At 33.3% G+C, this 13,247-nt stretch overlaps 1 protein-coding gene across 1 annotated transcript; it reads right to left on the bottom strand.

Moving 5' to 3' along the window:
- Positions 1-6,213: 6,213 nt before the first annotated feature.
- On the bottom strand, positions 6,214-13,146 carry LOC140440545 (uncharacterized). Its single transcript, XM_072530922.1, has 3 exons — positions 12,941-13,146; positions 11,220-11,280; positions 6,214-7,240 (listed from the first exon to the last, which is right to left on the bottom strand). Exons 1-3 carry the CDS (start codon positions 13,136-13,138, stop codon positions 7,059-7,061), a joined length of 441 nt encoding a protein of 146 aa, XP_072387023.1. The 5' UTR covers positions 13,139-13,146; the 3' UTR covers positions 6,214-7,058.
- Between the last annotated feature and the right edge of the window lie 101 nt (positions 13,147-13,247).

The following is a 13,247-nucleotide window of genomic DNA, read 5'->3' as shown; positions in this document are numbered from 1 at the left end:
AAAGTCATGATGATTTTACTAGAAAATATAGTGTTGTTTAATAATAATAAAGTTCCAGCTACGATTACTATATGCATTAACTTGGTACTAATATCTCTGCTCTCCGCTAACAGATGGCAATCCCGAAAACATTAAAACTTATGCTTCCCATTTTCCAACGATTAGTCAGTCCAGTACTATACGCCTTATTATGGTACTGATATTGCTGGTGCCCCTCATGAGTGAATAGAATATGCAAGGAAGGTTTTGGCAATTTAATAGGATTTTGTGTGTTAGAATATTATTTTTCCGAGAAAGTGAAGAATATCAATTTGCTATCCGGATTTAATCCATAAATTATTAGAATACTATAAAATAATGATATTAGCATAAAAAAAACGGTCTAATTGTCAGTAATAAAGCATATAAATGTTCTTTAACATACAAAAGAGGTGACGTAGAGTAGGGCATAACGTAACAATAGACCCATATAATTTTAAAGGATTGCAACATTTTAGATATCGTAGATAACGTTGTAACATAAGAAATAAAAGGGAATATTCAGGTAGCTAACTGATGTATATATAACTCTTATAATACTTTTAAATTCAGAGGTCTAATACGACTTTCTTAAATCAGGATATATAAAACAGTGATTAAACCAGTGCTAATGTGTGGATATGTGGCCAGAACGCTAACAAAACAATGTACGTAAAACTCAGGTATTAATTAGATCAGGATCGCTAGAAAAGCCATCAGAAGTATTTTCCGACTTACAAAGGTCCGCGTACTAACCAATACCGAACGGAACTAATGCCAAGGCCAAACACATATATAAAGACAACAACGTCGTGTAAGAAGCTAAATCTCAATGCTAAAGTTGCGCTGGCTATATCCAAAGGCTCTATAATAACTACATTGCCAAGTTAAATTGGGAGGATGCCCCAAGAGAAAAAATGCCTTTAGGACTTCCACAAATGAAGGATGAAGGTAACATGAGGTCAGATTTAGGAATAATGAGACTATCTACCGACCCATCATATTTATCAACACATGCCTGTTCAACTACCTGCTATCCTACCTATAGTCAGTACTCATCTGTTGGGGACTATCAAATCAATTACATGTAATCAAACAAACCAGGCTTAAAAAAAGTTATCTCAGGAAAGGCACTTTTAAAACGTTATTTACGTGACTTATTAAAATTTAAATTTTTAATGAAAAGTAAAAGATTAGCCATTTGTTATGGGGTTCAGAGAAGAACCTTCACGATGTTAATTTTTTGAGATATGATTGGATGTTTTCTCTTCATTGCATACTGAGACGCCCAAGTGGTATTCTTCTGTGCTAACTTCCTTCCATAACAGTTTTACAAGTTTGACATCTTGGCGTCTATGCATGTGTACGATCTACCTTAAGCAATTTATTTGCCTAAACAATATCGTTATAAGAGCTTTCTTTATTAAGTATGTGTTCTTCTTCTATACGGATTTGTAGCGATATGATAATAAGGTTAAAACAATTTTCCTATTATTTTCCTTTCAAATATTCGTAGTTCTTCCTTATCCGTTTTAGTCATTGTCCATGATTAGCATCTATGTATTAAAATAGGTAAAAAGTTTAAATTATGATCTGTATTTCTTTAGTGGCATTATTATTAACCGTGATTATTTATCTAAGATATTTAAAGTGTTCCATATTTACGAAATTGTAGTTGTTAACTTTAATATTTTATCAAGATCTATTAAATTGGTCTCTTCTGTTGATTCGCTTGTATTTCTTCTTAGCTTGACGAATTCTTCTTTTTTCATTCTGTGAACTACTAGTGGGTTCTTTTTACGGAATTTTTTCATCACGTTTAGGTAATCATCAACGGTATATAAACGTTGTTGAAATTTTAGGGCATTTTCAAAATCTCCAAAATCACTACCATTGGGTAAAAGCTATGACTAGGAAAGAAATAGCGTAATGTAATTTTTTCAATGGTAGGATGAGTTTCCAAAATCATTTTCAGAATCAACTATTTTAATGCTGCGGTTTTGGCCGCCACAAGAGTCTGACCACAAAATTACATGTTTTGCAGAAGTAACATTTTCTTCAATGTGTTTCTTAAGACAAATGCCTACGTCCTGGGCTCCCCGACCAGCTTCACCTTCTATCCAAATATAACAATGACCTTTTTTATCCTTGGCGCTATGGATACCAAGGTTGTAAATACATAATTGACGCTTATAATATACAATATTTATTAGAATTCTCGAAAGGGGAAGAGTTTTTCTTTAAATCAAAACAAAAGGTTTCCACTTCTGGTTGATCGTTGCTTATCTTCATGTCTAGCTTTCTTTCTTCTAAGTGCACATTTTTCCTTTTTTTAACGCTTAATTGTTCGTTATCTGCGCAATTTTTAATTTCTAATTCGAAACAATCACATCTACTACAAGTATCTTTTTTCAACTTTTTTCTTTGAAGATTAAATCGTGTTAAAAACATTTTTTTGTAAAACGAAAATTTAACAAGGTCATTGTCTGCCTCTTCAATATACAATTCATACATTTTACTTAATGTTATGTCTTTTGTTAAGTATTCTCTTTCTGTGTTAGCTCTTCTGTAATGTGACTATTATAGAAAAATTTAAGCAATAACTGCCACTACTTCTTAACCTAAACGCCTCAACAAGTTGCCAACGTCACCATTGTTAACCACGTTTATGTACATATGTTGCCAAATATTCGATTTACAATCATTAAAACGCTCGCAAGAGGCGCTTGGTCCAAAACTAATACACAAAAATTAGTCGCTTGCTCTAGTTATGCAAAATTCAAAATCCAAAATAAAAAGAAAGGTACTTAATCTTTTTAAATATATCTGGTTATCCGTTACTAACAGGTTAATGGGATTTATTACGTAGATAGTTTATGCCTTTTTCTATCTTCTTCTTTAAGTTCCATCTTCTATCGAAGGTTGGAAATCATCATGGCTATACGGACTCTGTTGACTGCCGCTCTATAAAGTTCTGCACTACTGCATTCAAACTATTCCCTTAAGTTTTTAAGCCAGAATATTCTTCGTCTTCCCACATTTCGCTTTCCTCGGATTTTGCCTTGCATAATAAGTTGTAATAATGCGTATGTTTGCCCTCTCATCACATGTCCTAAGTACTCAAGTTTTCGTCTTTTGATAGTTAATAATATTTCCGCCCCATTTCCTATCATTCTAGTTACTTCCACGTTTGACATTCTTTGAATCCATGATATTCGTAAAATTCTTCTGTAACACCAAAATTCAAAGGCGGCCAACTTATTCAGATGGACTTGTTTTAGTGTTCACGCTTCCAAGCCATAAAGAAAAGTAGGGAACACGTAATATCGAAGCATTCTCAGGCTCTAACTTTATATCCCGAAAACAAAGAAACTTTTAAAGTTTAAAAAATAATGCACGTGCTATTTCATTGCGTGTCCTAATTTCTTTTGTTTGGTCTACATCTGATGTTATCCTGTTGTTCCTCTTTTCCACCAGAAAGCGCCATAATCCACAATTTAAGAAATTGGGGCTGGGTCTGGTGATGCATAACGCCGTTCATATAGCAATTTGTTGTCACATGTTTATAGTTTTTCAAAAAATGAACTCCGATTTAAAGATTAAAACGTAAAACAAAATATAAAAACCTATTGAACCTTATTCAGAAAATTTCAGAAAAGAATAACTTTTGTGAAAGATTGTGGGACACAGTCATATTTTAAGATAAAAACTTCAATTCAGAGAGTGGACATTCTTAATAAATGTATAATCTAATATGGAAGCATGTTTATGTTTTACAGACTTAGAAAGCACTGAGCACACAAGTATTTATTTTTTTATGTACTAGGTCGTAAAATAAGTATACTCAAAACAAATAAATATTATCTACCAAGTATTCTACTCCACTTTAATATCAATGCATCAGATATATTATAAAGATTTCGTCGTAGTTGTAAATTAATAGGAGATAAAGCCAAATGTAGAGCATATAGTGAAATCTGAATATCTTAGAATAACTATATCGAGCGGGAACATTATTGATGAGCAAAAGGGAGACCCATCGCTGAGAAAGTGACAAAGCAATTGGCAAAAGCAAAGGGTACTTTGTACTAAAGTACCCATACTCTAAAGCATAAGCAGGTCTTTTCGTACTCTTTTAGTAAGTGATAGATTCGACCGTTACTTGATGGAAATTCATTTTATCTAACAATTAAACAGGTATGCGTTTACACGTCATATTTTGTAACTGAATAAGTTGAGGAGGGGATAACTGTTTGTCTCAAGTTGGTCATTCAAAATTATGTCTGTATTTTTTAATTTGCTAATTTCCATAGATTCTAATATTCATGGAATCTATAGAAAGCTTAAGGCCTTTATTATAAATACACTTTTTTAGTAATAAAAATATATAAATAGAACCTAGAATACGCCTGTAAAAGTATGTAACCTTTGATCTCTGGGATAAACCCATCTCCTAAACAATGGTGCCGATATATGTAGGTAAAATGTATATGTAGGTAAATCTACACCTATTTTAACCTGTTTATTTCCTCATTATCAATATATATGAGTTGTAACCGATACCACAAACTCATTTACTTATAGAGACTATATATTGACTATAGTTATTACTATACAAATCTGACTCGAAATATCGTCTTAAAATAACAGTAACAGCAAAGTGAAAGATTAGTCATTTTTTATGAAGTTTAAGCGTTCACGAAAATTGAAGTACTAATAAGACCACCGCAATCGGGCGTACCCTGGGTAATGAATAACTAAGTAATCGTTAATTCTTAAATCACCCGTTCAATATGTTTTTTGTTAAATCGGTGCTTTTTAGGACCAACTATTCTAATTATGTGTATAAATATTAAGAGTATATCTAGAGATAAAGACACTCCACTTTACATAAAAACTTATAATGAGAGAAAACAAAACCAGTCAGCTGAGAGAACCTTTTAACGATGTTGAGCTTGGATCCGCTATCCACGTATATAATGAACAATATTACGGCTCCTGGCTGAGGATCTGAGCACAAAACTATAAAATTTGAACTAAAAATACAACAATGGCTAATATCCAAAGTCTTTAGACAAGCAAAGCAAAGACAAAGTTGTTGCCTTGCTTAAACCTGGCAAAAACTCCAACGACCACAAAAGCTATCGGCCAATATATCTATTTATTTTGTCAGCTATACAGAATACTTCTGTACATGATCCTTAATATAAACCGATAATAGAAGAAAAACTCAAATTAAAAGACAAAAGTGGCTATATATGACAGGTTAGATCATATATGTCACTAAATCTTGCCCAACACAGCGAAGAGAAGTACGAAAAATATCAGGTATGAGGAGTAGTATTTGTTAATCTAAATGCCGTTTATAAATAGTTATTTAAATAACTTATAAAATATTTAGTTATAAATTAGTCAGCCAAATTCAGGGAATATTAAGACTCACATCCATACATAAGCTCTACAATATCGTAGCTATCAATCCACCTAATATCCGAAGATAAGTAGCTAGAGAGCAAAAAAAACAAAGTCCAGATTCGTGACATCCACTCCACGAATACCAGCCCATTTTATGACTAGAATCAAGGAAAAACTGGCTATATCAACACATCTGCAAGATATACAAACAAAAATAAGCTGCTCCTCTCCATCTGATCCCTCGAACGGAACTTCCTTATGGTAGTTATCTTCCTTAAATCTGCCAGGAGGACTCTTGCCTGCAAACACCGGTTAACTTATGTGCATGTGGTTTGGTACAAGACTTATCACACTTTCTTAGTTAACTTTACCGTTCAAATCGCTCTTTTTGAAGGGACAAGGTTTATTTATGTGAACTGAACATGTAAAGTACATTCAGTAAGCTATTACTTATAAAGATTATTGCAAATTTGACACTAACTCCACTTATATTGATTACATATTACTCCTAAATACGAGATAAAACATTCAGAAATATGTAATATTGGTGAAGTGGTATAATTCATGTTAGAAAAATTAATCATTCTTCCCTTTTTTGTGCACTACTACCCATTTTAACAAAAAAATATCTATTTTAGCACTTAAATATTTATTTTGAGATAACCTTCTATTCAGAATTAAAAAATAGAATAATAAGAAATAGAATCCAGAAAAAAATAAAATAATAAAATAGAAAAAATAAAATAATAAAAAAGCTGTATATAAGATATCATGAAACAATAAAAGAAGTTCTTATTAACCGGATTCTTAAATAAAACGTATAAAGACATACTCACGTTAACAAAATACATTAGGAAATTTTCGCATATGAAAAAACACATCCAACTTGGTAATGAAATCCTTTTGTATCTATAAATCTATTTTTAGAAAAGCACGTACCTACCAAAAACAGGTATTTGGTAGTACACATATCTGTTACATACTGTAATGCGTATGAATATGAATGATAACAAAAGTAAGGAGTCTATATGAACCGTTTAGAATATACGCTGGAAATAAACGGCTTAATCCCATAGTTGCCAAACTATCAGAGCTTACTTAAACCGATATACGTATGGTTCCAATATACACGGAACAAGATCTGAACGACCCCTATAATATATACACGTGAACTAAGCGATATACATTCATGATACAGGGGTACTTAGGGGCTCCACAAAATTTTTAAAAATTGTGAAACTATACATGTTGACGAATCGACAGAGCCAATATAATGGAATGGTCAAGTGAGCTCCGTATATCGGTGGCCACTTGACCACGGAGCTCACTTGAACCTGAATTTTAACATGGGCGGAGTCCACTTTATGCCGTAGATATATATATATATATATATATATATATATATGTATTATTTCGAAGTTGGTATACATATTTTAATAAAAAATAGAGGCGTTTTAAATCTAGACAAGAAAAAAGGTACACAACAATACATTAGAAAAATAGTAGTGATTATTTTCAACACTACCTTGATTAATTGTAACAGAGAAAGTAAGATTTTTTTCCATTATAACTACAATAGCTAAAAACTTAATGTTATAGTTGTCTTCTTGGTTCATTATAAATGACTATATTTTGTTGTCTACCTTCGGTTTTGATTCTGTTGCTTCTCTTTTAATCCGTACTTTGTCCCAGTCGTAGATGGAAGGATCATCTCCCATAGCTTTCTCCAAGTCTAGTAGCATCTGTGGATTCGTAAACAGTTCTGGCTCGTACTCGTATCTCTCAGCTATTTCTGACCAAGTAGGATCTACAATATTAAATATTTATTACTTTTTAAATTCATTAGAAAGTTATACATGAATTTAATCACACAATCATTTAGGTTTAGACAATTGACTGAATTGTAAACGATGCACTTCAAAATAAAACAAGCTATTTGACTCTTAATCTACATGAGCTATTGTAAATATGATAAATTGAATAGTAATCTAAAACAATATGTGTTGAAAAAACTAATTACAACAAAAATTAATGAAAAGGAATTTAAACTACAATCGCTAATTTTGATATTATTCTTCCTTTAGTTTTTTCCACTTGTGTCAAAATATTGGCGAAAAATGATACTTGTGAAAACTTTCGATGTTATAAAGCACTTTTCTAAAAAATATACCTTGTTAAATATATTAATATGTTCATGTATTATTGTGGTTTCTAGTTTCTATAGTCGATTTATCTGTAATTTTTCCCCTTCATGCGTCTACACAGCTAAGAAAATTGGCTACCATGATTCTTCTTCTTCTAGTTCCATTACCGTTATCGATCGTTGAATATCGTGTTGGCTATCGTGACTTTATTGACAGCAGCTCTAAATCGTGATGTAGTCGATTTTGTATACCATTGTCTTACCATCCATACTAGCCATGATGTTCGTCTTCTACCAGGACCACGTTTTCCTTGGATCTTTCCCTGAATGATCAAATATAAAAGTTCATTTTTTCCAGGGTGTCTCATAATGTGACCGAAGTATTCCAGCTTGCATCTCTTTATTATATTGATCAGTTATGTTGTTTGGTTCAGGCATCTAAGGACTTTCTCATTTCTAACTCTGTCGACCCAGCTTATTCGTAATAGTCGTCAAATTAGCTATGATCTTGGTAAACAGGTTAAGTAAGCACTGAGATAAATAAAACTGGATTTTTTAAACCATTAATTGTTTTACTTTTTTTTAGTATAGATAAAGATAGGTACGATATTTACATTTTCTATTATTAATAAATATTAATAATCGTAATAAAATGTAGGAGTTTTTTACAGCCCAATAACAACAGCAATCACAAGCGATCCAAATAACAAAAAGAGCTCCATTCGCTGAAGGTGCTGCGCTGGAATATCAGAGGCGCTTGTCGCACACAAGCATGAAGACCGAGGCAGCACATTAATACGAAGATTTTGTGCTTCTTTTATAAGGTGACAAATCTAGGTCAAGAAATGATCGGTTATCGACATTTATGTGTCGAATTTTGCAGGGAGTACCCAGAAGTTCAAGTATCTAAACAACGAGTAGTATATCAATACCGGGTATTTATAAGAAACAATCGTATCCCAGATATTAGACGCGATAATATCAGAAACAAAGTCGAACGGAAGATGCATAACCAAGAGGCAGTTGTAGATCAAGTTCCCCATGAAATATATGAACAGATTCCTGAGCTTGACACACAAGAAAATCATTCTCATAATACACAGTAGAACAACAACAATGAGTTGCATGATAGACTGGTAAGCCAAATGGCACGAAACAAACCCACCAAGCAGACCAGCGCTACCAAGAATAAACTCTTTTAAGAAACACGGAACGTTGTTACAAATTGTAAATACTGAAGTCCTACAAAATTATATCTTAAAAGATCATGTATTGGAATTTTTTCATATGCTGATATTCGCTGTGCAGCAACAGCACTTGCTAATATTATGGGCATTAAAATCAGAACACGAGGGGGTACTCAGAGGATAATATCAGAAAGACGATAACAGAATTGCACCCTGGGAAAAACGACTGCTCAAGAAGATTGAATTATTGCGCAGAGATATTGGACAAATAACGGAATGCATTCAAGGAATAAAAAAAATTATCAAAAGAGCTGAAGAAATATTGCTGAACACTCTATTGATACTTACAACATGGTGCAAAATAAAGGAGATACAAAGTTAGTAACAACCGAAAATATGACAATAGCATACAGAGAAGACGTTTTCTGGGCATTGTAAAGAAAATAAATGATACCCAATTCAAGAAGAAATTCATGAGTTTTGGAGTAATCAACTTTGAACGCCAGCTACTCATAACACATATGCTGAATGAAATAAAGATACAACGAACTGGCAACACTACAGTAATATTATTTACCAGCCCTTCACAGTTCAAGTAATCTCGAACATTATCAAAGAGCTTGGCAAAGATCTTGGCAAATCCCGTGGCCACCATCAAAACAATGCGAACTTTATTTAGTACGGTGAGAAATAGCTGGCTTGATATTGAAAATGTTGAAATTCTTTTTCCTGGAAATCTCTTGGTGTTCTTTAGGAAATACAATTGAGCTGTAGTAAATGCCAAAAAATCTTACTCAAACCAATAAGAAATTGATAAACTTTTATTAACTCAGCCAGGGCTACGTCGATAATACAGCATCAAAATATTGACTGGCATGAGGAAAGATATTTTCCGAAATGAAGGGTTTTCTCTTACAATTCACGATTAAGTAATTGCAACAAAAAACTACTTGAAATAGAGATCCTCGGGTGCATAAATGCAAATGTTAATATAGATGCCAAGCACCAGAAACCATTCAACATCTTACTGGGGGCTGCCAGGCATTTGCTACAACTGAATATAAAAAAGGGGCATAGTTTAGTAGGAAAGATGATAAGAGATAACTGAAAAACTGGACCTTTTCCAAATCAATTATCCAAACAGTGGTAGATAATAGACCAAATCTCATCCATCCTATGGCTCTACAGCCCAATTCGAGACTTGGTCTCCCTCAGCGAACCTCTCCATTCGTTACAGTCTGTACCCATTCTCCTCCAAAATCGACTGCCAAGTAGATTCTCCGTTCGGCTCGCGGAGATAAGAATACGGCCGAGGTCAGAAGGCCCTGCCTGTCGTAAGAGGGGACTAATGGGTAGGAATTGAGAGGTGGAGAGCCGTCGCTTGAGGTGTCGAGTTTGTAGAAACGCACACGGTCGCTTAGGCGACACGGTCACCGGTCTACATTCCTAGTATCCGAGACGAGACTCTCGTAGGACCACTCTACTCTCATTCCAAGAGAACCTGGCGAGGTTGAACTAGCTGGGCCCATATATGCCTCTCTTGGCCTTGTGTCACGCGTGGTGTGGGTGCCCCGGCACGTACCCGTCAGGAGATTCAAGAGTGGTAGAGGAGAGATCCTCGGCGGCGACCTGTCTACGTGCGAGGTGGAAATTCCTCCACCTGCTTCGCATATCCGCCCGTGAGTGGAATAACGGGTAGGTGCGGTAATCGCAACACAGGTACTACGGGGAAGGTGAAGCCCCACGAAACTCGTAGGAGCAGTGGATTCGTTAACGGCCGTATAGCCGAAAGGCCAAGTAGACCAGGGTCCTGCCAGTTCTTTATTTGGAGGGCACAAACGCTTTGCAATGCCAAGGAGATTTCTGGCGTCCTAAAATCTCGCACTAGTTAATAAACTAGCTATACAAGAATTGGATGTTAATAGCATCTTGATGTGTAGATACATACAATAGCTAAATATATCTAGAAAATCCGCAAGTATAGAGATCTTTATCACAAACAGGCGAGACTTAGTTAATGTTTCGTATTGCAGATTAAACGAAGTGGTATATTAGCCGGGTCAACCGGTTAATAGACAAATAAACTATGAAAATTTAGGGATGTTTAACTGAGATCTTTTCAGATGCAGGTAATAGGACAAATCAACAAAAAAAAATAAAATCAATACAAAGTACAATAGTAATTAACAAATTATAATTATTCCAATTCCCTATCGTTCATAACAAAAATGTATTATGAACCCAACAAAAACGTCATGATCAGTTCAGTGGGAATAATATGGCTCAATAACAGGTAAAAAGTCTTGCAGAACTCAATACTTTTGATATTGTATCTGTCATATGTCAATTTTCTCTTTAGAAGTAGTGGAAATCGTATTTTTTAAATATGTTGCAGTAATAATATTGTAATTATACATTAAAGAATTTATTATATAAATAATTCAATAAAAACTTACACTTATAGTTGTTTTTGGTACCATATTCCTTTTGAACCTCGTCATAATGTAAATATGGATTCTGTAATAGAAAAATTATTTTTAGTATTACAAGATAAATCTACAAAATAAAGTTACAGAAATTTTTGAAGCAAAGCTGTAGAAGGAAAAGTAGAAAATAAAAAAACACTGGAATATGGCATATATATACTGATCACATATTTATAGACTACAAGGCAGCCTAACTCTATATATATAGAAGAGAAATGTTCAGGGCAATGAAAGAACTAGGAGTACCAAATCAGTTGGTAAATTTAAGAAAGCTAACTCTTAAAAAAGTTGAATATAGAGTACCAATCCAAGGGGAACTGTCTGAATATTTTAAAATAAATAACAGCTTTTAAAATAAGGTAAAACTCTACAAAACGATAATGCGCCCATTTTAAGCATATGATTCAGAGATCTAGACTATAACAAAATCAAAATTTAACAAAAACTTGACTTTTTTTAAATTAATTGTGACAGTTCTCTTTTCTCAAAAATAATCCCCCTACGCTCAAAGGGACAGCGTATTTATAGATATTTCAATGCTCGCGAAAATTCTCGAACGAAAAGAAGTTAGATTCTTTCTATTTTGATATATTAGACTTTTTGACGTTTTATCAATGATATCATTGACTGCTACATGTCTGTGTAAGGTAACACACATTTTTTAACTTCTCTATGGATGTTTGGTTTCATATTGTTCTTTTTAGATGAACTGATGATGCTTTCTGAGCAGAAAGCGAAACGTCTTCAATAAATAGATGAAGTAGCCAACTTCTTTGTCTTTTATTACTCCACTTTGACCGAAAAACCCACCACTCTTCGAGTGTACCTTAGTTTATATATATATATATATATATATATATATATATATATATATATATATATATATATATATATATATATACATATATATAACAAGAAAAAGATTAATGCGAGTTAATAGTAAAATAAAGGTACAAGATATCAGCATAGCTCGCAACAAAGAAAAAGAATATAATAAAACATGTGTATAAGATTGAAGGCAACCTTATATACGTATTTCTGACTATTGGTCGTCTTCAGTACGGTGCAGGCAAGTTAGAAAAGGAGCATATTATCTTGGGAAACTGATGTTTCCAGAGCAACAACCAACATATCCACGAAGGAAGCTTTCCTTTCCAGACCTAACTTCCTTAGATGCATTAACGTTTTTTATAATATTAACGACAAAAATATACACAAAATACGTAATAATGAATTGGGCCCAAAATTTTGGTAGACTGACCGATGAGAGGTGAACAAGAAATATAGTGGAATGGCGTCCGAGAAAGGAAGCGTACAGAAGTAGAATCAGGCCACCCAGCAGATGGACAAACGACAAAGAGGGAATTGCTGGAAACTGGATAAAAGGACACAAGATAAAGAGGAGTGGCAAAAACTTAGGGAGGCCTACATTCAGAAGTGGACATTTTTAGCCTTTTTAGATTGATAGAAATATTGTCAAAATGTTTAATAGGCATACCATACTGAATATTGTCGCTGATAACCTGTTGGTATCAATATTTTTAAATAAAAAAATATACAAAACAAAAGAAGATCTAATGAATAAACTCAAAATACATGTCTTATACAAGCCAAAAAATAAATAGAATTTTTAGATATAATACTATTTATTTTGGTAAATGCGATAAATGGAAAAAATTAATAACACTTACCTCATTTCTTCTGCCAATTCTCGGTACCGATTTGGAAGCCTTCAAAAAGAATTTATCAAAATCTGTATTATCTTTATTGCTTCTTCCTATTCTAGGAACACTTTTAGCTGCTGTTAAAAATACATTTGGAATTTCTTCGCTGCAAAGCATACACTGAAAAGTGTAAATTGATAACAAAAATAGCGAGTGAAATAACATGATTTCGATATTATTTGCAATGTGTACGTAATGGTTGAAACTTGATCTTTTATAGTTAAAAATTGTGCTTATTAGTATTCATGAAAGATGCGCAAATTATAAATAAGAA

Source organism: Diabrotica undecimpunctata, chromosome 5, assembly GCF_040954645.1.
Source record: "Diabrotica undecimpunctata isolate CICGRU chromosome 5, icDiaUnde3, whole genome shotgun sequence".
Taxonomy (NCBI): Eukaryota; Metazoa; Arthropoda; class Insecta; order Coleoptera; family Chrysomelidae; genus Diabrotica; species Diabrotica undecimpunctata.
Note: the sequence above shows the minus strand (reverse complement) of the source record. Positions and strands in the feature narration are given on the sequence as shown.

What these genes read in the sequence shown, in the direction of transcription:
- LOC140440545 (XM_072530922.1), bottom strand. Translation starts at nt 13,138, where the DNA reads ATGTTATTTCACTCGCTATTTTTGTTATCAATTTACACTTTTCAGTGT. An exon ending in GAATTGGCAGAAGAAATGAG is followed by an intron (nt 11,281 to 12,940) that starts GTAAGTGTTATT and finishes TTTCTATTACAG; the next exon opens with AATCCATATTTACATTATGA. An exon ending in TACCAAAAACAACTATAAGT is followed by an intron (nt 7,241 to 11,219) that starts GTAAGTTTTTAT and finishes TTAATATTGTAG; the next exon opens with ATCCTACTTGGTCAGAAATA.